This window comes from Crinia signifera, chromosome 6 (assembly GCF_055691185.1).
Source record: "Crinia signifera chromosome 6, ASM5569118v1, whole genome shotgun sequence".
NCBI lineage: Eukaryota > Metazoa > Chordata > Amphibia > Anura > Myobatrachidae > Crinia > Crinia signifera.
Genome location: NC_139222.1, coordinates 143,800,370 through 143,827,783, shown reverse-complemented (window position 1 = coordinate 143,827,783; position 27,414 = coordinate 143,800,370). Strand labels below are relative to the sequence as shown.

The 27,414-nt window shown below is 41.6% G+C and overlaps 1 protein-coding gene across 1 annotated transcript in view; it reads right to left on the bottom strand.

The window, feature by feature from the left end:
* Nucleotides 1–6,919: 6,919 nt before the first annotated feature.
* The window catches only part of TUBG1 (tubulin gamma 1), a 28,338-nt gene continuing 7,843 nt past the window's right edge, over nt 6,920–27,414 (bottom strand). Inside the window, exons 8-11 of the mRNA XM_083147509.1 lie at nt 22,159–22,308; nt 19,049–19,201; nt 15,893–16,054; nt 6,920–9,493 (exon numbers count right to left, since the gene is read on the bottom strand). Coding sequence (XP_083003635.1) covers nt 9,296–9,493; nt 15,893–16,054; nt 19,049–19,201; nt 22,159–22,308 — 663 coding nt within the window. The 3' untranslated portion in view covers nt 6,920–9,295. The remainder of the gene's footprint in view (nt 9,494–15,892; nt 16,055–19,048; nt 19,202–22,158; nt 22,309–27,414) is intronic.

The following is a 27,414-nucleotide window of genomic DNA, read 5'->3' as shown; positions in this document are numbered from 1 at the left end:
ACCTATTCCTTAAAAAAAAAATGCAATGTTAAATAACACCACTTGAATAATGTGTTTGCTAATATTGTACTAGTGGTAATATATTTTCAGCTGTTATAATGTACAATGAAAAATAGAAAATGTAATTCTAAAATCCGTTTTAAAACTTTACTAGAGCTCAGACAGTATTATTGATTGTAAGTGGAATTTTAGTCATTGACAATATTCTAAATGCTGCTGAGCTGTGGAAGAATATGCAACAGGTAATAATAATTCTGTTGGATGTAGCATTTGTAGCCTGCAGGAAATATGCTCTATATTGGTGAGCAGAAAAGGATGTTGGGTAAACAAGTTTTGCAATATAACTTTCTGATACTCAAATGTTCTTGATGGATAAATAGGGCCTGAGGCACGCAAAGTACAATCCCCAATAAGTGCTGACATATGAGGCTTATTGAATAGCCCCCGGGAGATCTATTAGTTGTGCTCATTTACAGCAACTAATAAGAAATCAACCTTATGTGAGGTACACACCAGGACGATATGGCCCAAAACAAGCCAATTTAGATTGACCAATTGTATGTAAATCAGACGTGTTTTGGGCCATTTCGCTGCCCTTTTGATCCGATCCGACGCACGGCCCTGCGGGTCGGTCAGTCTTTTCTGAGATTCTACCTGCTGCAGGTAGGACGTCAGAAACGACCATTGCAGTGGGTGGGGGTCGCAATCGGATTGCGATCACATTAGGGGAATTTTCGCAGTGGGTCGGCGGCGCCGTCAGCTTGTGAGCAGGTCGTACGTTCCGGGGACGGTCCGCTCACGAGCACCATCGTCCTAGTGTGTACCGGGCAGACCGTGACAATTAAGGACCTGCTGGGCAATTCAAAAACAGCACTAAATATATTATGTTAAAGGTGCTTTGCTATGTAATTTTCCTACATGTTCCAAGCAGAAAAAATAGACACCCCCCCCCCCCCCCCCCAAAAAAAAAACAACTTACATTTGCAGCGTAAGACCGGTTATATCAGTGGTCAGGGAACTCGGTCCTCATTACCCAACGCAGTGCATGTTTTACAGGTGCACCGGTGTACTAATTACTCAGACATTTTATAAGGTCCGCAGATGGAGTTAATTATTTCACTTGTGATTCTGTGAGGAGACCAGCAAAATATGCACTGCGTGGGGTAATCAGGACTGAGTTCCCTGACCACTGGGTTATATTAACCACGTATACGAAGATTTATTAAGGTAGAATGTAGGAAAACATGGGACTGAGTACACTTTTGTGCCAATAATTTGGAAAGTTTTATTATGAAGAAAAGTGGGAACACTTTGCACATGTAGAACTACAATAAAGAAGAAGAAAAAAGTACAGCTCATCCCTGTCCCCTTTAAACTCTTAGAAAAGTTTAGTCTGGAAATGAGCCAATGTCCAGATGGTGTATAAAGTTCAAATTCCTGTTGGCTGCAGCCTCAGTGAGGCGTGCACTCTTCTTTACCTGATGCCTGTATGGACATAAGCTCAGAGGCTGTTATTATAGCAGTCTATAGCAGTCTTCTTCAGGCTAAACCTACTCTAATGACTTAGCAAGTTCACACTGTGCATCTTTGTAATGCAATTCAAACTGTACGTTTTGTATTTATGTAAGGAAATGGATTCATTATTTGGTGCAGTCCCCACAGTTTCATGGTATGGCTTACACTGAAAGTGCGCCCAATACTTAACCATATTCATAAGGGATGCAGTTATGATCCCAGCGTTCGAAATCCCGACACTTTCTCCCTCTGTGGGGACACGACACCCATAGAGGGAGAATAAATTAGTGTGCCGAGTGTAGCGAGGCACCGGGCCCGGTGCGTGGTGAGCTCAGCAAGCCCGCAGGTGGGGGGGCGAGGGCGGCGATCCATGTCCTCCACCTTGTCGGGATTTCGGCATTGGGATTTTGAATGCCAGTATTTTGTATCAATACCATTCATAGAATGCAGCCTATTTGTTCAGTAAGTACCCATTGCATATATAAATCAGAGTACATCTAAGAGCTGGGGCTAGGATTTGTTTGTATAAATAGTATATATTTTTTTTTTCTGTTTTCCACTTGTATATTTTTGTTATTACAGTGTATTTTTATTCTTAAGTTTGTAAGGCTGCAGGCAGCCCCCCTCCCTATAGAGTGGTTACTTAGCATTTACAGCTGGGAAGCAGGAAGGGCTTAATGTGCTAGACCACACAGACTCCCTGTCAGTTAGGTTCTCCATACCGGAGGCAACTTGTGGTTTCCTCAAGCTGGCAAATGCTTTTTCCTGAATTTAAACATTACTTTGCAATACTGAGCATCACCTGTTGAATGTATAGGAAAATATATTCCATGTTTATTAAAGAGCTGTTCACTTCTGGAAAAGAAAATAAAGGCAACATGACTTTATAGTCCTGTTACATAGAGATTTCCCCTCTTCTAAAAGCATTCATTTTGAAAAGCGATGTTTTAAGCAGTCACTACTGAGACAAGCCATGAGGGACATTAGCAGCTCTTTATCGGTCACAAATATACTATGATGTAGGGAACGCAGAAATCATATTACTAGCATCGTCATATAGAATACACAACATTACAGAAACACAAACAAAGTTTTATTGTAGAGGACAATCTGTGACGCTTGATGTGGCAGACACCACCTACCATTACATTTATGGAAAATCAGCAGGCTTGAAGCATTTGTGTCAGAACAGTTGCTGGTCTGATGTTTACTCCCACTACCTGGCAGTTTAGTTTGTGATATGCTGAAGTACGTGTGCTAAATCTTTTATCTGCATTTTCTCTCATTGCACTGTTTTACAATGCCTGGCCGGACATGCAATTGCCAAACAATTTTACCTGGAGAGACTTGTTATTTTCAGGATGTTGTTTAAAAATGTCTGTTTTTAATAAAAACAAATCTAACATTTGTGTTTTATTTTACAATTCTAAGAATCACCAGTGTAGTTTTTGTATTCCTTTAATGGAATTTGTTTTGTATGGGGGTGGCATGGTTGTTGATGACTAAAGCTTGCCATTGCATGTGTAACACACGTTTCAATTGATGGAATGCACATATGACAGCGGCAGTAATTACACCTAGATATTAAAGCAGCATAACCGGTTTTGTATGCACACTTTCACTTCGAAACAAGTACCTTGTGGTTTCACTTGGTTGTGAAACTTTTTGACCACTTCTAATATCACTTTATCCTAATTCAAGGGTGTCAAACTCAAATTCATTGGGGGCCGCATCAGCAGTTTGGTCACCCTCAAAGGGCCGGTTGTATCTGTAGGTCCCCTTGTGTAATTATAATGCCATGACACCACAGGCTGCTCCCCCTGTATAAAATAAAATGAATGCCATGACACCACAGGCTGCTCCCCCTGTATAAAATAAAATGAATGCCATGACACCACAGACTGCTCCCCCTGTATAATATAATAAAAGTAATGCCATGATCACCTCTTGTAATCTGTCTGTCTCCCCTTCCTACTAGATTGTAAGATCCTCTGAGCAGGGCCCTCTTCCCTCCTCTTGTCAAAGCCCACTTCTCTTCACATTTCACTCACAGCTCTCCTATACTCCAACACTCAGTGACCATCTTTGTCCGCATACTCCTCTCCATCATTGGCATCAAGCCTCTAGTTGTATGTTGATTGAGTCCTCACTACTTATATTTAAGCTGTAATGTGTATTGATCTGTGGCTATTTATTTGTACTGTATTTTTGTTATTTATTCAATGTTATGCCAAGCTTTGTCTCCCTGTATTGTTCCTTTGTACGGCGCTGCGAAACACTTGTGGCGCCTTATAAATAAAATAATAATAATAATGACACATAAATGATTATACAGGAGGAGCAGCCTGTGGTGTCATGGCATTATTATTATTATACACGGGGACACCTCAGGAAACAGCAGATATATATATATTTTTTTATTGTGAGTGTGATCCTCATCCTCACTTACTGTTTCTCCGTCTGTCCTGCAGCTGCTGCGGCTTCCAGCTTTTCTTTACTGCTTGCTGCGGCCACACTGTCCCCGACTCCCAGTCAAGCTTCCCTGCCTGCTCCTACTTCTCTACAGACGCATGGGCGGGCGGCGGCGGCGTCATCATCATGACATCCCCACCCAGTGTCTGTCACTGCCGGGCATCAGAGGGAACAGGCGGCCGGGCCCTCCTCCACGTAGCCGTGGAGGCCAGCGGCCTTGTTTTTGTAGCCACATACATATGTGCCTACAGGAACATGGCTGATGACAGTGGAGGAACAGGTAAGGCAGACGCGGCCCGCAGCACTCCTGTTTTAGACACACTGCCCCTGCGTGCTATCTCCTCGTGCGGGCCACATGACGAGGTCTGGCGGGCCGGATTTGGCCCGCGGGCCTTGTCTTTGACACCCGTGTCCTAATTGATCAAGTCTATTATCCCAAATATAAATAGAGGTTTATATATTTGTTATAAAGGCTATGCACATTATAGATGGGACTTAGCTGCCCGGATGCAGAGTATGCAGTGAAACAACCCACGATGCACTGCAAGGCGTCCAGTTGATTAGCTCTAGCAATAGATTGCATTTTAGAGTTGAGCTAGGCAGTGTACATTGAAAATTGTCTCATTATGCCCTCGTAGTACTAAACAAAATTTTCCAGTTTTACATTTTGTACCCAGTAGCTGGAGTTAACACTAAGTCTGCCTGTATGTATTTTCAGTTTGCCAAACTAGCTTCCTGGAATATATTTGTGGAACAAAAGCTAGAGAACAAATATAACTTTCTGTTGATCTCCAGGACGTCTGCCAGCAATTCTCTTCCAAGAATCAGGCAGTGGGAGGAATGCAAGTGGGAGCAGATAGGCCGAGGCTGGGACACTGGAGAGGAGAGGCCACATAGAAATGAGAGATCAGAATGTAATGAGGATGAACTGAATGCTCTGTAGTGTTCTAATAAATATATACACCAATAGCTCTCAACTACATAATCTTCAATACCAGTGGAATCCATGTTTTATAGATTTCATTAGTCATACACAGGTAAACTAATCTATTTTGTGAGGTTAGTAATTATCCAACCTGCTTTCACAGATACATTTTTGAAACATGACTTGATGGTAGTATCTACACTTCTATTTCACTTATTTATAGCAGTATTTCATAAAACGCGGAGAGATAAGAAAACTAACCAATCAGCTCTTCTCATTTTTCAAAATCATCCTGTAAAACAAAGACTTAGAAGCTAATTAGTTAAAGCTTTAAATTGGTCACAATGCACTGAGGAAATGTATTTGATACACATGCACATCCCCGAGTGCAAAAGGTGAAAAATAAATCTGTGTATCATCTCCCTCCCTAGCAGGGTGTAAATGTCATGGCGTATAACCACCACATTGTATTTGTGTATTGATATTGTATTGACAGGAAGATAACCCCTGTAGGTGGGCAGGCTGCTATTCTATTTGCGCAATAGAAAACTTTTCCTCATTTTTTAGTAGGGTGTAAATGTCAGTTCACCAAAATACGCAGTTTTCCCTTGATCAGTTGAGTGATGCTAGACAAGCTATACCAGTGACAGCTATAAGTATATATGTCACATGTCAAGATTGCTGGAGCCCACGGAGGGACAAAAAAAAAAATCTGTAAGAGGAAGTGGCATTGCCAGGCGGTGAAAGGCTACAGTGGGCTGGAGACAGTCCTTCATCGGGAGGAAGAAGAAGTGACAAGAAATACATGAGCAGGAAATCAGTGAGGTCAACCTGATACAGCATACTAACAGAAAATGTCTGACACATCCTGAGACCTGGAAGAAATAAATCCAGTTAAAGTAATCATGGAGAGTGCTTTGGTATTTTCTCCCAATTCTTATACCGCATGTGTACATATCTATATAAATGATCTATTTCAATACTCCTGGCTTATATAATTATACAGATGGCGTCAATTTATCTACTACTGTTCACCACACTGTATAGTAAAAAAGGTGGTAGCTCTTTTCATTCTCTCACAGGTCATAAATATGGAAGAATATAAACGGTTCACTAAGTTCAATCCAGTAATACAGCGTGTGTGTAGAGTGCGCCATCACCACCTTAGTACAACTATATATTGCACATACAAACACAAAGGCTGGAAAGCAGGGAACAGGAACCATGCTGGGGTTTTTGGGTCCATTACCAAGAGGGTTGTTAGCTGGAGTGACAAATATTTTCCACTGTTTGCATGAATATGGTATTGCCTTTTGTTTTAATGCTGGTTACACACCTAAAGATTTATCTGTCCAATCTCTTTAGTAAAAACAAAACTCTGGTAATGTATGGGAGCAATTGACAATCAACCATTTGCTCCAACACTTTGAAAAACAGACAGATCTTTCAGACAAATTGGTTAAATCCATTTGATCAAACAAACTTACTCCGAACAATCATTTTTGTCTGTTTTCCAGCATTTGAGGGTAAAGGATTATTCCTATTACATTTCCAGATTTGTGTTCCTGACAGACAGATCGCTCTGCGTGCAGCGTGAAACATATGGTGAAATTGCCCTATGTGTTCCATTATATTTTCTTCTATAATTAAATGGGAGGAAGAACTTCATTTAGGATATTTACAGTGTGATGGACTGCAGTGTGCACTTCAGAATGATCACTTTTGTATAATTATGTAAATTTTTGGTAAATCTTGTGTTTAATTAGAGTGGCCAAAGATACAGCATCAGAGAGATCTGATACCTACACGCCTGGCTTATATAAGCGCAAACCCAGACACTCACACTCTTATCTGATTGGCTCAGCACAGACGCCTGCAATGCTTTGCACTGAAATTACCTCACACACACAAAAAAAAAAAAAAAATCTAAATATTTTATTTTATTACTTTTCAGCAACAAAGAGTATAAAGACACTTTCAAACCATAATGAAATTAGAGACATGTGATTTATGTGAATCTTATTTAATAAGAATAATCCTACAATTGCCAAGTTTGAGAAGACAGTTCATCCTTGACTGAACTGAAATACACACATTTTATATACAAATATATATTGTGTAATATAAATTTTCTAGAATAAAAGGACACATAAGCCACTGACAGTTTTAGGTTTTCATGCCCACAACAGAGACAATACATAGATGTCTGAACCTCCATCCTAAAACAAGTTTCATGCATGAAACGAACAATTTTCAATGCAATGTTCAACCAACTATGCCAATAGCACATTTATTGGGGTATTTATCAAAGCCTTGTAGAGATGTAAAGTGGACAGAAAATTACCCATCATCTCCAGTCATTTTTCAAACACGCCCTGTAACATTACAGATAAGAGCTAAATGGTTATTGATTTATGTGGGGGAGGGATTTAAACATGGGCAAAAAAATCTGTCCGAATTTTGACAAAACTCATACAAAGCAGTTTGGTGCTCCATAAGTTGAGCACACACTAGACCGTGTGTAGACAGTGTCATCTCAGGCAATGGGACCCCGAATTGTTACAGTGTGTGCACACTGAGATGCTGGCAGCCATTCAGCTTTGAGAAACAAGGCAATGTCCTCAGGTGGCAGTGCATGCAGAGCAGACAAAGAAGGTCGCTGACGGCACGTGGGAGCAAGCATAGTCAGCGGCATAGCGGGTACACACTGTATCATGTGCCCAATATGTAGTTCTGACTTGTTGGATCAGATGACATATCGTCTATTGTGTTCCCAATTATAGGGTAGCGGGCATTTTTGTGCAAATTTGGGATTCAGTCGGGGAGGGCTGGAAGATGGCAATTTGGATCATTCACCCATAATTTAATTCCCCCTATATCTCGCCATGTTTTTATAAATACCCCCCTAAGTAAAGTATTTGCTACTTTTGTGTCTATCTAACTGGCTGACTATTATGATAAGTGGTAAACAAGTACTGATTGAGTAATGGAAAAGGTTTAGGCTACGTTCATAAAGGCATTTGCAATGCGGTTTTTGATTATATGCTAAACTGCAAGTAAATCACATTTTGCTTTGCTTTCATGGTTTTACGGATGGATTTTTAAATACATTCACAGCTGTCTTCAGTCAGCCGGGGGTTAGAGGACTGTGACATGACGGGAAGTTAGTTTGCTCAAGCCAAATGCAACCGAACACACGTAAATGCTGACTAGCCACATCTAATAGCTTTTACAATATACTCCAAATGAAATGAATAATTTTCAATTGCATTTCTGTGCAACAGGTGCACTAAAACAAGACCAGCAATGTTATACTGCATAAAAAGCACAACTCATTAATGATCTACAGAGTAACACAAGTAAAACGTACACATCTGTTTACATGTGCTCAACATGCATTGAAAAGCCATATTGCAAGCTATCATTTTAATATCCATCTGCATATAGCCAAGGTGCATATGGGGGAGAATATGTGCAAGAAATACTATGGGAGACCATTATGAAAATTGGTGACCAGGATACAGATGATGTAACCCATAGCAACCAAATTGTGAACATTTGTTCTTGTGCCAATTTGAGAAGACAAACAAGAACACAAAAAAACTTAAAAAAAAAAAAAACCCCAATAAAAATTATAATTATTATGATTGATTAGTTTCTATAGGTACCACCACTTTTTCTCAGGGACCGGTTTACAATGCACACATACTATAGTCATCCAAAAAAAGATGTACAAAGCTTGCGGTGTTCAATGGGTTATGGTACATTTACAAATGTATTTTTAGGGTACAATCACTCACAGATTATCCTGTGCATTAGGACAATAAATAAAGGCAAATTCCTGCAACAAACACCCAGAAATAATGGGTAGATATTTCCTCATGTAGAATGTAGTTTACCAGCCAGGTTAAACTGCCTTATGAAGCAACACATCCTTTGCGGGTAATTGGCTCTCTCTGTCTTTGATACGCCCACAAGAGAGTGCATTTATAAGACAGTCACCTGAACTACTCAGGCAATTGGCCACTGTTTTTTTAAATTTAAAATCAGCTCATAAATCTGGAACGGTACTTAAAGAATTTGTGATGGAAGGCCTTTCTGGGTAGCTGGATTATTACTTCATTTGTCTAGGCATTGAATGGCTAATTACATGAAAGTATGGAGCAATTTGTTTAGCACATAAATAGTGATTGACTGTAATTTTATCTGGTTCCTCTGCAGCACTGTAACCAGAATGTACTGCTCCCCAGGTATAACAAACCAGTTCATTTGGATGGCACTACGGTCCTACTTCCAGGTGCTGCCCCAACCTCTGTGCTGTGTGGTACATAAACATACTGTGCTCCAATATAGTAGTGGCTGCTGTGTCCTTACAGACATGCTTCACTTATCCTGAGTGCCCCATGAAATATAATCTGGGCGGGTGGCTGCATGATACTCATCTATCAGCTGCTGGACAATCTCCCTGGAGTTGTCCAGCTCATCAAAGTTGTCCTTGAATATGTCCTCCTTGCGGAACTGCTCCAGAAAAGCCTCACGTTTCCGCAGCTTGTCATATTGCCGGCAAGTCCTCTCAAACAGCTGGATGTTGGAAACAGAAGGAACAAAGTACTAGTCAAAAGGGACTGCGGCACATAACATTTCATACATGCGATAGTCATCATAGCCTTGGACATACATCAGTATAATATAACATCATGCTGCAATCCAGTGTTAATTTTGGCAAGGATTTTCAATTAAGTTTTAGTTAGTCACTATCTTAAAATTTTACTCAATTAAATGTCACATTTTAGCCAATGTCTTAATTTTCATCTTACTGTAGGTCAACATTTAGCCAGTGGAACTTGACTAACATTTAAAGTCCAGTACACGTGGGGCGGTCTGTGCTAAGCGATGGGCTAAAGCAGGGATGGGGAACCTTTGGCCCTCCAGCTGTTGCTGAACTACACATCCCAGCATGCACTGCTACAGTTTGGCTATGCTAAAACTGTAGCAAAGCAAAGCATTCTGGGATGTGTAGCCGAGCAATCTGTGCAGAGCGGGGCTTTGCCTATTGTTTCTAGGCAAAGCCCTGCGATCTAGCAGGAAAGATAAGCGCAAACAACGTCTTTCCCTGCGGGTGATAGAGACATGCAGGACCGCACATCACCATAGCAGAGGCCTATACACACGGAGCGATTAGCCCTCCATTTCTAAGTGACCTAGTCAGATCGCTTAGAAATGGGGCGAAAATGACCCCCCGTGTATACCCCTTTAGTCAATGATTTAGTCATAGCATTGCAGTTTAATGATTCTGTAATGGATTTGGCTGAAGATCATTTCTCTAGCACATTGAATACTATACTAAACTATGTGTTTAGTAATCTAGGTATCAAATAAGTGCAACACAAATGTGATTTCCTTCACAGCAGGTCATTTATTTTCTGCAAATATCAATTCAATAGAACAATTGGGTACTTGTTTCCTAGCACGGCACCACCGATTTCTATTGTATGTTATTGGGTCGATCGCATCGCATGCGATGCTACCAAATCGACCAGATTTTTAATTGTACAGCCACCCTGATGGCTGATTATAATGTTAAATGCCCCCCCAGACCCGGTTTTTAATTGTATATCCACCCCGATGGGTAATTAGTATGTCAAATGCCCCCCTCACCCCCATTGTTAACGCCACGATCAAAGGGCTCGCTGCACTCGCCACGCTTCGGCTTGGCGGTACGCGTCCTCTGACCTTTTCAGACCACCACTATCCACGTCGGCGTGGAGTTGATTCTATATAGTGTGGCGAGCGCAGCAAGCCCGGAGTGTGGCGAGCGCAGCGAGCCCCGCGGAATACATGGGAAGTATTCCGCTTCGGGCTCGGTGGCTCACCACACTATATGAAATCAACTCCACACCGACGTGGATAGTGGGGGTATGAAAAGGTCGGAGGACGCGTACCGCGGCCCCTCTTGGGCTCGCCACGCTTCGGGTTCGCGTTTATCGTGGCGTTGCGTTAACAAAGGGGGGGGCATTTGACATAATAATTAACCATCATGTGGGTATACAATAAAAAAAAATATATATCGGGTCTGGGGGGGCATTTAACATTGGGTACAATGTAAAATCGGGTCAATCGCGTCGCATCGCATGCCATTGTAATGGCATGCGATGCGACCGATTTTTAAATTGGATGGGAAGGTCTTTAAAACCCGAAAATCGGGTCTGTCGGGTCCCATCGCATACCTTAAGTTATGGTATGCGATGGGATCCGATGGTGCTAGGAAACAAGTACCAACAATTGTTTAATTAAAAATGTTAATTTGAATAATGGAATACAATAAATCACTAGAAAAATAAAACCTGCCTTATACAATTAGTAGTACAGTACTACTCTACTACAAAAATTGAAGCTGTAAGGATGCATATTATAATATATAGATCGAACTAAATAGCTAGCTACATAAAATAAGCGATTCTCATGACAAAATTGCTGTGCAGCCATGGTGCATGTAAGTAATTCTAGGACCAGAGCGGATGGGTAAAATGGTATAAAATACAGTATTGTTAAAGAATCCAATAAATCAGTCACTCGATAAAATAACCTGGAGGTGTTCAGACAGAAATGATACAGCATTTTCATCTAGTCAATGTTCGTCATGGGCTAATATTTAGTCAACATTTTCATTATTAAGAAATTCCTATTTTTGTTAGGATTAAATTCGAGTCACAGAAACAAATGTTCGGCAATAAATCGTTTTAGTCTAAATTTTCATTGATGAAATTAACACTGCCGCAATACTATAGTATGGAAGCAACAATGACAACAAATGATTAAACCATTTACACAATACAGAATATTAGGCTGTGAGCAAGTAAAGAACTAGGCTTAAGGTGCCCACACACTAGAACGATTTTTGGGCCGATTGGCCGATTTTCGATAAATCGGCCGATATATCGGCCGATATTTACCGATAATCGGCCGATGTTCGCTCCCGTGGATCTTTTGCTAAATCTTCTGATCTTACGTGCTGCACAAAAGATCAGAAGATTTAACAAAAGATCCATAGGAACGCACACGGGATCTTTAGAAAAATCGGTACTCTTTACCTAGAACGGCGCCCGTCGCGGGCATCGCGGGTACATTTATGCCTGCCCGCGACGCGACCGACGCGATGCCCGCGATTTTCCCATTGAAAACCATGTTAAACCTGAAAAATCGCGTCGGTCGCGTCGCGGCCGGCCATAAACGTACCCGCGATGCCCGCGACGCGATGCTCCCGATTTCCCATAGGAAGCAATGTTAAAAGCCGCGATGGACCCGATTTTAGTGTTAAATGCCTCAATCCACCCGATTTGGCCATAGGAATCAATGTTAAATGGGCTACAGAGCCCATTAACCCTTAAATGTCCCCCCAAATTTTTAACGCCACCCCACGATCAACGCCAACCCGAAGCGTGGCGAGCGCAGCGAGCCCGCGAGGGGCGTCGGTACGCGTCCTCCGACCTTTTCATGCCCTACTATCCACGTCGGCGTGGTGTGAGAATAGAATAGTGTGGCGAGCGCAGCGAGCCACCGAGCCCGAAGCGTGGCGAGCGCAGCGAGCCCCGCGAGGGGACGCGGATACCTTCACAGGTAAGCGCGTCCCCTCGCGGGCTTCACAGGTGTCCGTGGCCACGCGGACACCTGTGAAGCCCGCGAGGGGACGCGTATAACTGTGAAGGTATCCGCGTCCCCTCGCGGGGCTCGCTGCGCTCGCCACGCTTCGGGCTCGGTGGCTCGCTGCGCTCGCCACACTATTCTATTCTCAACTCCACGCCGACGTGGATAGTAGGGCATGAAAAGGTCGTAGGACGCGTACCGCCGCCCCTCGCGGGCTCGCTGCGCTCGCCACGCTTCGGGTTGGCGTGGATCGTGGGGTGGCGTACAAAAATTGGGGGGACATTTAAGGGTTAATTGGGGCTATTTGGGCTCTGTAGCCCATTTAACATTGATTCCTATGGGAAAATCGCGGGCATTGAGGCATTTAACGCTAAAATCGCGGTCAATCAGGCTTTTTAACATTGTTCTCTATGGGAAAATCGCGGTAATCGCGGGTACCCGATTTTGATGTACCCGCGATTTACCCGCGATTACCGCGATTTTACCCGCGATGCCCGCGATTTCAATCGTGGGCGCCGTTCTAGGTAAAGAGTACCGAAAAATCTTTGGTAAAGATGTGCGCTTGCCTGAAATCTTTTGTCCAGATCGGACAAAAGATTTAAAGGCTAATTTATGCGCACATCTTAAGATCGCAGATCTTTCTAGTGTGTGGGCACCTTTACATCTGCATTGCAGTACTCAGATACAACCCTAGTCAAGAGTGACTTTAAAGCAATCCACTGATATAAAAAATTTGAGAGTGGATAAAACAGTGACGAACCCGGAGGCAACAGTGACATCTTCTGTCAGAAGAGGGAAATGCATCACACTATAAGAGTGGAAGCAGCTTGCAATCCATTATAAAATGCAATTCACTAAGAACTAATGAAGTCACTGAAGTGCACATGATCCATTGCATCATAAATACCAGTCATGAAACACCTGAAAGATTGTTAAAATGTCCTAATGACTTGCTAGCCAATTTCTGAATGGAACAATATGAAACAAATGCAGCGTACTAGCACTATCTAAAAAGAGACACATGCCCCGAAGAAAACTAGTGGCAATATACAAAGTTCTAATAATTTCTGTATACTGTAATATCCAGGATTAATGAGTACACAATGATAATGATCATAAAAAAGGACAGTGAATAGTGAAAGACAATTCCCAATGTAAAACCAACTCCTCATCTAAACCAAATGGTGTGTACACACGTTGAGATTCCATTGCTATGCGACTTGAGATTCAAGTGCTATACAATCTTTGCTAACGCTGTACTTTTTACATACAATTCTTTCTATCTACATTAGATTTGCACTATATAGTCATTGCTGCCTGTCTATTTGGGTTTCGATTTGTGCCGTCACGGGAGTGCGCATCGGGATCACAAGGTAAAAAACCTGTGCGATCGGCATATACGATTTTGACTTCAGTATATAGTCAAAATCTCATGCTGGATTGTACCGTGTGTACACAGCATAAAAGGTGTGTACTTGCCTATCGATTTACATTCGATTCGCTTTGCTTTCGATTTCCTCTACTCCACCCCCTTTCGATTTGGCTTTTGATTTCACATTCGATCTGCACTTTTGCATTTGATACCAATATCGAATTCGATTTACATTCAAGGTAAAGTGTACACATTCCATGTACTGGATCGAATTCGATATTTTCTCGTCTGCACAGTCTATTTTTCTTTTCGCCATAGAGAAAAACGGGAGCACGCATCGAATCAAATGCAGAACGAAAGCATCTTAAAAACCAAATTGAAATCTTGGCAAAATCGAAGAGTGTGTACACCCCCTAAGAGGTGTACTTCCTTCTGCATGGGAAGATCATCATAAACCCATTTATTAACCCTTTGAGTGTCAAGTTTGTTTTTAGAGATCCTCAAAATATCCACTAAAAATGCCAGCATCACTCACAGCCACTGTTCTTTCAGTAAAATAAATACATCCAATCAGGTAATGCAAGTTTAGTTAAATATTAACACTGGCATTTTATTTTTTAGGATAATTTGAGGATCTCTCAAAAGGTTAATATTACTTCATGCTTGTATACAGCATAGGCCAGCAATAGGGCGAGTTTCCAAATACAAAAACCTCTCATTACAACACACCTGTTACTTGTCAGCAAATCATAGACCATGGAGCTGATGGATGCTGAGCACTTATTTTAGGGCTATCTCATTACACTTTAATGTGTATAAAGTATTAAGCACATATCCACTAATAATGCATAGTTCTTCTAATAGAGCAGCAAAAGATAATAAAATGGTCATACCCCAAATACCGTTAAATGTAAACATATCAGAGTAATAAGATGTAGTCAAAATGAATATCTACACAGACAATCATACGGTTGACACTACAATCTCAACTGACAATGTCGAAAAAAATAAATAAAAGGTTGACCGTGTCAATGTGGCAAGTTAAAGTATTGAAGATATAAATGTTGGCAGTCCATGTCAACAAAAAGGTTGACATGGACATGAGGTTGATGGTCATTAGGTTGAATGTTAAAATAGGGGGAAAGAAAAAGAAAAGACGTAGACATTCAAAGTGATAAGTCATAGATAAAATAATATTAAGGTACACAATACTACTCCGTAGAGAAAAAGTCCTGTTGTGTCAGCCATACTGATGTGCCTAATTGTCATATGATATGTGTAGAACAAAGTCATAGGGTCAACACAAAATACAGATGATATCATATACACCCCACTGCCCTTCTGCCTAAACACCTCAATATGGCAGAACCCCAGGTCCCAGCAGGGACATCACTGACGGGCTGGTGACTAGTCTAGATATAAAATGGATTGTAACTGGACCCTCAATCTTCTCTACAAACTTAAAATTAACTTATTATAGGGGGATATACAATTAGCAAAGCTACTTTTTCGGCCGAAAAAGATGGGCTATTTTCGCGATTTTATCCCAAAGGTCATTAAAATCGGGATATCCAATTATAACACCTTCTTCTTTGGCCGAAATTTTTTTCCTGTTTTCTGGTGAAAACACATTGGATCCGGGATAAATTCCCAATCCACGCATTATCGAGGTTCTTTGGGCTGGTTATCAGGGATTAAGCTTTGCATTGCTGATGCACTCGAAGCATAATCCCCAGTAAGTGCCAGGTATCAGGATTAATTGGATAGCCTTCACCAAATCCATTAAATTACTGCAGCTAATTAGATAATGCCCTATATGTCTAGCAACATTGTTTTTACACAGATTTACAATAATAATCTATAATACTTACAGTCTAATAGATTTTAGTTGCAAAATTATTTTCTGCATTTAAAAAAAAAAAAAAAACACAACATATCAAGCACAAGAACTACTACACACTTACAGATGAAATGTTGGTATGATTGGCCATCATTAGTCCACTGACACGGTGTGCGGATGGAAGATACGGGGACTTCCTTGAAAGGGCCACTTGAATGCTAGCAGGGCCCCATGGAATAAAATTGGCTAACTTCCGTTCTCGGATTCTCTGCAAACTCTTGTGCACCTTGAAAAGAACATAAGTAAGGAATGGATTGGAACCAGTATCATCAGTATTTATAAAATGTAAGGCATACACATCCAGCACCTGTATACAGGCGTAAAGACACAGCTGCAGAGGTAAATAGGCAACTGTCCATCTCACTACAAATTCCAAAGACCAGCGAAACTGTGCTGCCGTGCCTGCAAAACACAGCAGCATGGTCTCATGGGGTTTTTTTGTTTGTAAGATATACTGTACTGTGCAGTCCATGACAGCATGCCATGTATTTACACTTATTTTACACAGTGCATGGCAAATCTGTCCCAAAACAAAACAGATTAGTAGATTCTAGTGAGATGGCTAATGGGATACCGAAAGCCAGTGACAATGCAGGCATTGTGAGACAAGTTCATTCATAAATACTGAGATCATGTCTAGACCAATCAACAGATTAAATGACTGGAAGCCATATTTCTGGGAATATTAGCAAGATAACCCATAGACAGTGTCAAAGCCTAAATAAAACATAAGGTAATAGCATTAATGCAAAAACAAAAAAAGGTGCTCATATGAACAAAAGCTACTTTTTTTTTTTAAACAAAATGTTTTATTGCGACATTGCATATATATTATTGAACATACAGTTTTTTATATATTGCATGAGATTTAATAAACATATCATGACAGATTACAATTGTCCAATGTGGTATGTTCAACTGTCATTCTTTAGTTTTTTTTTTTTTTTTAAACATCAATGAAGGATCTATAATGATGCATTTAAATATTTAGTCGATTGGGGGACAGTAGGGTCCTGAGCAGCCATTCTAGTGAGGTACTATGTAGTCGTCTTTAAGCTAGCATGTATCATTTTCCTTGTTTTGAGAGGAAGAGTGGGTATAAATGAAAAAAATATAAAAAAATTCTACATATTTGTTTCTATCAACAATAGCCTCTATCCAGTCCATTCTAAATAAGAAGTGAAGTTTAATTAGAAATAAGGGGAATGGTGGGGGTGGGATTGATGCAACCTTGGGAGGATGGTCTTTTTGCCCGCAGCACTCAAAGCCAGTAAAGGTTTTATTACTTTCTTTCGTCATACGAAGGTTTGGGTCAAAGATGCCCAATATCGCCCATTCTGGGGTAAAGTGGACATGTGTAATTAATTTAGTTTCCGCGTAACGTTTTAGAAGAAGCCAGAAGTAGCGGATTATTGGGCAGGCCCACAGACAGTGGTAATTGTCTGCATTTTCCATTTGGCATTTCGGACAGGTATGTGTATTAGAAGTTACTATAGGAAAGCGTCTAAGGGGGGATAGGTAGGAATAATGGTAAATATTAAGAAAGAGTTGCGTGTACATACTAGCTTTGAGAGTCCGTCGGGAGTAAAGAAGACCTTTTTGTAATTGTAGTATATCCAGTGAGGGAAAGTGGTTTAGCCATGTAGACATTCCCCCCTTTTATTGTAGTATGATCAATAATTTGTCCTAAATAAGTATAATGTATAGATATAGCTTTAGAGGTTGGGACTGGATAAGACAGCATAGTATCTAAAGTATTATTCCAGTAGGCGTCTGAGAAGTGACAAAGGACATGTGATACATGAAACCTGACCTGTAAGAATGCTAAGGGATATGGACTAATCATGGAATATTGGGCAGATCAATTCAGAAAAGCGTTGACTTTTCTCCTCCCTCATAACCAATGAACCAATAGAAGGGATTCCTGATAACTTACAGGCTGAGAAGAAAGGGTGAGCAGCCAAGCCGTCCAAAAATGCGGGGTTATTTGAAATGGGTAAAATTAAAGAGTGATATTGGTTCAGACCAGCTGAGTGTCACAATATGTGCCAAATCTTTCTGGTAGACCATAAAAGAGAATTAGGTTTCAAATTCTTGGGTATTTCCTGGTCATGTTGGTGCAAAAAGCCGATCAAACTAATATTACCCAGAAATCCCTGATCCAACAATGTGTTAGTATAAATAGAACTAGTATGTATCCAGTCACGTAAATGTCTAAAGAGGGCTGCGTGATTGTATGTAGTTATGTCTAAAAAAAATTGATGCCTCAATTAAATATTGGTTGCATAAGCTTTCTCATAGCGATACGTGTGCGTCCTTTTTGCCAAATAAATTTGCAAAAAAGCATTGCGATGTGTTGGGTGTCTTTTTGTTAATACTGGGAGTATTTGCAAAGGATAGAGCAGCCTTGGGATTGCTACCATTTTTAATAAATTAGCTCTCCCTAAATAGGATGAGTCACATTAAGGGTATATAGATTAGTGGGATATGAAATGGGTGAGGTCTGCCATTTTAATGTGAGTTGGCACGCCCATGAAGGGGGGTTTGTAGAGCCCTATAGAAGCATTGTGTTAGATGTATCCATATTTATGCTAAATCCAGTTATACTGTAGATTCAAAAGATACTAATTTATCTAAGATTTAGGGTAAAGTATTCCCAGAATCGGCTATATAAAGAACAACATCGGCAAAGGCTGATAATTTTAGTTCTTGTGTGCCTATTTTTATGCCTTTAAAGTCTGATCAATTATATAGTGTACGCAGAATAGGGTCAAACGCGATGTTAAATAGGAGTGGTGATATGGGACAGTTTTCTAGGTAGAAACGGGGCCCTCTAGAGCCATTAATTAATAAAGAGGCTATAAATAGAGTGAATAAAAGCTCGAAAATCTGAATCAATTCTCCTCCTTTCCAGGACAAAAAAATAAAATGAGGCCACATGACCATATCAAATGCTTTGTTTGCGTCTAAACTTAAAAGCATGTTCCGAGAAACAAAAGCTACTTTTATTAAACTACAAATGTTACTTTGTGGATTAGTTCCAACCTCCTCCAACTTTGGACCTACAATAATGGCTTCTCAGTATCCACCCCAAAACAATCACAGTCTCTATTAGGTCTTAAAACCTAAGCCATTACTTTTTTGCTTCCCTATCGCAGCTCCACATTTTACCCTGCTATTCTAATAGTCACTCACTATTAATGTTCTACCCTCCACTTACTTGAGTAGGATCCACCTCTCCCTGGATAATGTTCAGTATTGCTATGTAGCAATGATTTGTTTGGCGGTCTCTCCCAGTGGACACCATAACATTCTTGGGCTGCAGCAACCTCCTCATGACGTCCAGCACTGTGGTTTTCCGCACACTGGCCACCTAGAGACAGGGACTCATTATAATCTCTGGCAGAGTCTATGATATAATAACAAATCCAAGAGAAAACAATATGGACTGTACCGGAATCTGGATGATAGGCCAACATGAGTTATTTATATAAAAAAAAAAAAAAAAATATCGGACATTTTCTACTTTAACATCCATGCACACTGACTGGAAATGGTAAAGTGTGCCGAGCACCTGGCCTGTAGTAAGGCAAGCGTGTCGACACCGACACAAAAAATAACTGGAAGAACTCATGTGAACCTTTTTCCATGTTGATCTTCTGCCCATGCTGACCTACACAAGGTCTATCCTTTGATCCATACCCCCACTGTACCATGACTGTAGATATCATATAGCAAAATGTAACTGATCACTAGGCACAAAGTATTTAGGTATTCCTCTTCCCCCTCCTCATCAAATAAAGGAAGCCAAGCAACGGTCCTCTCCAATGACAATGAAAAGGATCATTATATTAAATGCAGTGAGATGATGCTGCTACCAGCCTCAGTGTACACTGCTCTGCAGATGAATAATGGGAAGAACATGCACAAATTTCAAACCAAAATAATCATTTGCAGCTTAGTGTTATTAAACAGCAAATCTCACAACATGCCCAGTGTAGGTGCCCTCTATATAGCTTTGAAACTTTGCAAAGTACTAAACTGACATGAATACCCCTGACCACTTCTCAAAGTGCAACTAGTGTTACATATGAGAAGCTGAAAAATATTGGCACCACAAGTCGTGCTTATATGGATTGCAGGAAACCTAAATTAAAAAATATATAATATATAAAATTTGTAGAATTGGTATTGTTTTTTCATTGAAAAATATATATAGGAAATATTCCCTAATTTGCAGTAAACTTTGTAAGTCTGAACAGAGCACACAGGAAATTTAGCAAAAATTGATAGATTGAAAGGTCAGTCAGAGCAGAAATTGATAGTCGCACACAGAAGTACCCGCTTATAATCCATTAGGCTTTTAGATCTGCTTCTCCTAGGAACATCCTTAATGATTGCAGGGAGTAAAATATGGATTCAATGGTGTATTGCTACAGACATTTGCAGAAAGTATCAGCAGTTGGACTAATATGAATTATATATGGTTCTATTAATAGGACACATACCCTATGTTAGTGGGGGCTGCACATAAAGGGCCTAATTCAGAGCTGATCGCACAGCACATTGTGGGCCTAATGCAGCGCTGATCACAGGACTAATTTGTTTGCAAAATAGACAAAACTAGGTGCACCCCATATGGGGTATTGTGTTTCTATTCAGGGTAAATATTGGCTGCTTTATTATTACACTCCAAATTAGAATTCAGTTTGAACACACCTCAGCCATTCTAATACCCCTTTCAGACCACTACATCAACCTGGGTTATTGCCGTGTTAACCCGGGTTGATACTGCAGTCTGAAAGCACCACAGCCATGTTTCCTGGGTCAAACAAACAATCTGGCATTTAACCCTGGCAATGATCAGGGCTCAACATCGCTGGTGACCCTGGTTGCTGTGCAGAATGAGTAACCCCGGGTCGAGCAACCCAGGTCCCATTCACACTATGGATGAGGCAGCGCTTGCAGGCAGCCCCCAGATGAAGCTATGGTTTTGTCCATTTGTAAATAAAATGTGTTCTGCAATCAGTTCTGATTTAAGGCCTGATTCAAGTTAATGTGCAAAGCACATTTGGCTTGCTTATGAACAAAACCATGTGCACTGCAGGGGGCAGATGTAACATGTGCAGAGAGAGTTAGATTTGGGTGGGTTATTGTGATTCTGTGCAGGGTAAATACTGGCTGCTTTATTTTTACACTGCAATATATAGTTAGCAGTTTGAAGTGCACACCCCATCCAAATCTACAGTAACTCTCTCTGATCTTGTTATATCAGTCCCACCTGCAGGGAACATGGTTTTGTTCATTAACAAACAAAATGTGCTTTGCAAATGAACTCAAATCATCCCCTTAGGCCCATAGTCCAGAGCTTGCCTATGGTGTGCAAACTATTCTGTAAATGCAAAGGGATTCAGGAGATGTTCATTACAGAACTATGGGGTAGATGTAAGAAGCAGTGATAAGGGAGAAGTGATAGAGTTCCTGGTACTTTATCACCGGCCAATCAGATCCAAGCTGTCCCTTTTTAAACCCTAAAGCCGATTGGCCGGTGATAAAGTACCAGGCTCTTTATCACTTCTCCTCCCTTACTAGTGTTTCATACATCTACCCCTATGATCTTACTGTTTATTGCAGGATAAATAGATCTTATTATAGAACTATAAAATAAAAAGTAATTTTCTTGTCAGTACAAATATAATAAACGCTAAAAAAATAACATCTTCAGCTTCCTAATGCAATATAACGGCTGTCCACAAAAGTGTAGTGAGCAGAATTTTGCTGGTCCTATTTTCACAAATATTAAATGGCTAGAATAATGTCAAAGAACCAGTGGGCTATTGCACTGTTGCAGGAAACACCAGTGATGTCACTAGGGATTTCCTCTGTTTGCAGGTCTGAGTATTTGATCGGGCTAGCTAAAACAGACATTATTATTTACAGTTTACATTGGAGTTACAGACACACTAGCTTCTGGAGAAGAAGTTAGGTCAGAGTACAACAGTGAAAGTGGCTTTCTATATACTGTAGGGCTACCAAATACCAAAATGTGACAATATATCGCCATTTCTATCAGAATACCCCCACAAACCATGTGTTTTACTAAGTGAAAACCAAATATCCTTTTAAACTTCACTAGGTAATAATATATATATATATATATATATATATATATATATATATATATATATATATATATATATATATATATATATATATATTACATGTTCTAGAAAACAAAAGCACATCTTAGAAATACACTAAGCTTTGTATTATCTTGTAAGGAGCAACACACTTGTAGACAGACATCCGTTGATTCATCATTTTTCTTACCGACTGGTCTGTAGTCAATGGTGTGTATCCAGTCATAAGGAAATGCAAACGTGGCGTTGGGATGAGGGAAGCAATAAGACCAATCAAATCATTGTTCATGTAACCTGGGTAGCGGAGTGTGGTAGTACTGGCAGACATGATGGTGGACACCTGTATAACATCAGAATAGTTAAATAACAGATTGGAAGGTATGAGAACAAATGCAACCTCAGACTCCTTTTCATATGACGAACAGCCTAGAGAAGTTATCAAGTTGTTTGAGTGTACCTGCAGTCACAATGACATGTGCTTGTAGGTAGCAAGAAAATATAAGCTAATTCGCAGAGATTTAAAATGTTATATTAATGAAAGCCCAACCTTGTTTCTCTGGAACTCACTACTTAGGTCCATTTATTCCCCCCATATCTAATAAAAGGAACCCTCCTGGCAACTGTCCACTTATAACAATCCCATCAATGGATCCAGTCTCAGTGTGCATGGATATTCTTGCAAAGCAAGCAGACAAAACAGAGGTCAGATTAATCTTCAACCCTTGGAGTGAAAACATTGCCGTGGGAGACACTAAAAATGCCAGCCTCGCTAACAGCGACTGTTCTTTTTTTGGCGCAATGTTTAACAAAACTTAAATTAATTGACTTAAGATCATTTTCCGGCAATAACTAAAGTGATTTATATTCCTCAACTACGGCCCTGGCATTTTCAGCTGACAGCAGCATTGGCACTCAAAGGGTTAAGGTCATCTTGTTCATCATAGCATTTGTATGAGGGGCTTTTATTCGTGACAACAAGTACCAGCCCTGTTCATTTTGTGATACACATAATGACATTGCTGCCAATTCCATTATTAGAAGCACTAACAGCTGGGAGTTAGTGAATAGCTGTCAGTTTCAATCTCCCACATGCTTTCCTTGTAGCACAGTGTGTAACGCTGCACCACTTCACACCTTTCTACTTATACAACATCCACTCAGGTGTCCTACATATTACTATGGCAGCTGGCAAATACCTGCTTACTCACTGACATATATACAAGTATTATAAGGGACTGCAATTATGCTACCATTGCTTTAGGACATTACCTACGATAACTTTATTAAGGAAAGAATCAACATGATATTGTTTTGTGCAGGCATTAAAAAAAAAAAACACCAACAACGACAAAAACCTCATAAGACCAACAACATTGCTCACAGAAACCAGGCAGCAGACAGTGGGGGGTATTCAATGCTGCAGCAAGCGGCCGGCGAGGGGGTTAAACAGCGAGGATTGCAGAAAACCAGCGATCCTCTCTGTTTAACCCCCGCGCCGGCCGCTCGCTCTATTCAACATTCTGGGGAAATCCTCACCGTCACAGGACGGCGAGAATCCCCAAAAACAGCGAGACCCGCAGCTACTGCAGAAAACTCGCTGTTTTTAGCATCGAGTATCGCTGCTTCTGGAGCCGCATCCGCCAATTCTCCCTCGCTCAAAAAACGGAGCGAGGGGGAATTAGCGTATGCGGAGGGTGTGTTGAATACTGTCAGTGTGAGTGGTGACAGCGAGCAGGAAGCCCTGCTCGCTGTCACCACTCGTAAACAGCATTGAATACCTGCCAAAGTCAAGTCTCCCAACAGTCCATACAAATGCATACCAATAAATCTACATCCAGATATCCTAGACTGGCTCCAATACACTAATTCTTATACACATAAGTCTCTGGAGGGAGATTTAGTGAAGCCATTCTCTCTGGCAGGCCTACTCCACGTTCCACGAGCTAAATTGCCGCAGCAGGTTCGGAATAATATCCTATTCATAGATACATATTCTGTGTGGATAAGCATTAATAAGAGGCTGGGTCGTGATTACCAGATCATCAAGTATGATACTTTGTGGGGAAACCCTGACTTCGCCCCTGGATTGTCGGAACTAGGTTACGACAGGTGGAAGAAACAGGGAATTATGGCAGTCAAAGATGTGTTTGACCCTGGGGGGTCAATTACTCTCTTTTCATGACTTGCCAGTCAAATATTCCCTACCCAACAGGGACTTCTTTATGTATCTCCAGGTCAGACACTTTATACAATCAAAGCGGGGCCCCATGTTGGACCCTGGGAAGCAGGATGTGTTGCAACAGGTGTTTTGTCCGAGTACCACTGGGCCCTTTAGATTGAGATACTTGCATGCTGACATTCTTCGTCTAATCCAGAAGCAGTTTGGACTGCAATGATACCCAAATGGCAAGCGGACATCCCAAGTGTGACCTCGGTGGAGAGGTTACATAAACACATGGAAAAAAAAACTTTAAAAGTATTGCATTGCGCTATGTTGCAAGAGGTGCATATTATAACACTGCACAGAGCGTATATCTCGCAAGCTCAGAGGAAATATTTTGTTACAGGGGAGAGAGGTATACTTTTAAAATGTAAGGGGTCTAACACTACATTTTTCCATCACGTGGGATTGTGGGAAAATCAGGAAGTTTCGGTACAAGGTAATGATGTTTATAAACACCACAAGTGGGGTTCGCCTCACTAGGGGGTAGATTTATTATAGCGGCGCCTATCGCGCCGCTATAACAGTTCCTGCTTCGCCTCATTAGCGAGGCGAAGCAGGAGGGGACACCGACAAGATCTACTAAGATCTTGCCGCCGGAGTGGGGGAGCGCTAACTCCCCCCTCCGGCGATGTCCCCTCAAGCTGACAGCGCGTCATTTAACACTGACGCGCTGTCTGCTTCTCCCCGGCCGGCTGGACTGCGCATGAGCGGGATCTCGCTACTCACGCGAGATCCCAGCGCAGCTCAGAGCCAGCATCAGGGACAGCGCTGTCCCTGCTGTAGGCATATGGCATCGCCGTCTGCAGCTGTCGAAGTCGATAGCTGCAGGCGGCAGAACGGTCAGCGATGCTGACCGTTCATAAATTAGGCAGGAGGCAGGCAAGCACTACGAAATATCGTAGCTGCGCTATGCCTCCTGCCCCACACCGCCGCACGCTAGTCACCCGCTCAGCGGGTGTCATAGATAAGGGGAAGCGCTATCCCCTGCTTTAGCGCATGGGGATAGCGCATATGCCCCTTATCTCCACTTAATAAATCTACCCCTAGATCCTCTAGCCATGCTATGTGCAAATTTCTCCAGTTGGAAATTGGAATATACATGGATGGAAAACTGAATTGTTCCCATTCCTTGCTCTAACTGTAACAGTTGCAAAAAAAATAATTCTATGGAATTGGACCACCTAAACCCCACCTTTCGTACAGGAGGTTAGATCGGCCCGGACGCAGTTGACTTTGATAGAAGAGCCACCTTCCCCATTTTGCATGGAAATTTTTAAGCTCATTGGAGGGAAATGCACAGAAGCATGTCATGAGAATATTTGAAGGCACCACCTGGTACCTGCTTAGATCACTATCTAATGGCTAGCATGCACTGAGTCTTGGAAGTAGGAGGGGAGTTAAAGTTTTAGGGTTAGTAAGATAATTGTGAGCGACATGATTTAGTAAATTAGATATGCGTATTACACAGGATGTTTGTTGAAATGTGCAGCACTTTGCTGAGATATCTTCCCTATTTCCTGCTATTTCCTGAACAGAGACTAAGACAAGAGGCATGCAGAGAAATGTATTCATGATGTTTAATGTATGATACAAATGTTTGTGCAATAATTGAACTACATGTACCAAACAAAAAGTTATGCTTTTTTCGCAAATGTTTATACATGAAACCACAATGTTGTAACATGTAATATCCTGTTTTGACAAAATTCATAAAATTGTTAAAAAAAAAAAAAAAAAAAACAACCTACATCCAGAAGTGGCTCAAGAGGATTCAAACAGGGGAGCAACACCCACTGCCAATGAGTCATCTTAAAATGGCAGTTGGTGGCTGTCGGTGTGGCTCCCTTATATGAACTTTGGGTACTTGTTTCCTAGCACGGCGCCCGTCGTAGGTGATCGCATACCTTAAGTTAAGTTAAGGTATGCGATATACGCGACCGACACGATTTCAGGGCTATTTTTAGCCTTTTCCCCGACAATTAAAAAAATAAATAAATCACGATTTAACATAGGAAACAATGTTAAATGGGGCAATGGACCCGATTTTTCATTGTATACCCACCCTTATAGGTATTTTACATAACAAATGCCCCCCCCCCCCCCCCCCCCCCATTGTTGTACCTGTTAATACCTGTGAAGTAATGCGCATGCGCTCACCACGCTTCGGGCTCGCTGCGCTCGCCACACTATATAAAATCAACTCCACGTCGACGTGGATAGTGGGGGTATAAAAAGGTCGGAGGACGCGTACCGCTGCGCTTGTCACGCTTCGGGTTGGCGTTCATTGAAAATTGGGGTCTGGGGGGCATTTAACATTGGGCCCAATGTAAAATCGGGTCTCAGGGACCATTTTACATTGGTTCCAATTTAAAAATCGCAACGATCGCGTCACATGCGATTTGGTTGCATGCGATGGACGCGATTTTTTAGGACCCGATGGATACAATTAAAATTGCAGGCGCCATGCTAGGAAACAAGTACCGAATATTGAACTGTGCTGCAGTCCATCCTCTGGAGCCACCCCTGTCTATACCTATATAAGCACAAACAAACTATTAAAAGGTTTTAATTTTTTTTTTTTTATATCTTTGCCGTCTCTTTACGTGGGACTAGGGATGCCAATCCCGGGTTTTTGTTTCAATCCCGGGATTCGGGATTAAAAAATGCCTAATCCCGGGATTCCCAGGATTGAGTTTGTCAATATAATGACGAACTTTAGTCCCCCCCCCCCCAAACCCAGTCTCACTCACCTGGCCATTGGTGCGGGAGCCGGGCAGTGGTGTTCAGAGGCCGGCAGCTTTGATTGGGGGCCGTGTGGGGGTGGTCTGGAGGCGGGCAGATGTGCGGGAGCCGGGCAGCGGTGGTCTGAAGGCGGACGGCGGTGCAGGAACCGGGCAGCAGTGATGGCTCGGGTACCGGGCGGTGGGTGGGCATGGAGCTGCAGACAGGGTGCACAGCTTGACCTCTGACATCAGGTCACGCTGCACGCAGTCGCAGAGCAGTATGCTGGGGTTTGGGAGCAGACGGGCAGCGTCTGAGCTGGTCTCAGCGCTGCCCGACATTAGATTTGTGCATGCGCAGGCCAATCCCGGGATTGGAAGCTCCAATCCTGGGATTAAAATCCCGGCGTTTTTAGGGCTAAATCCCGGGATCCCGCCGACCCTGGGATTGGCCACCCCACGTGGGACATAACAAAATTTTTTGAAACACATGGGGATGATG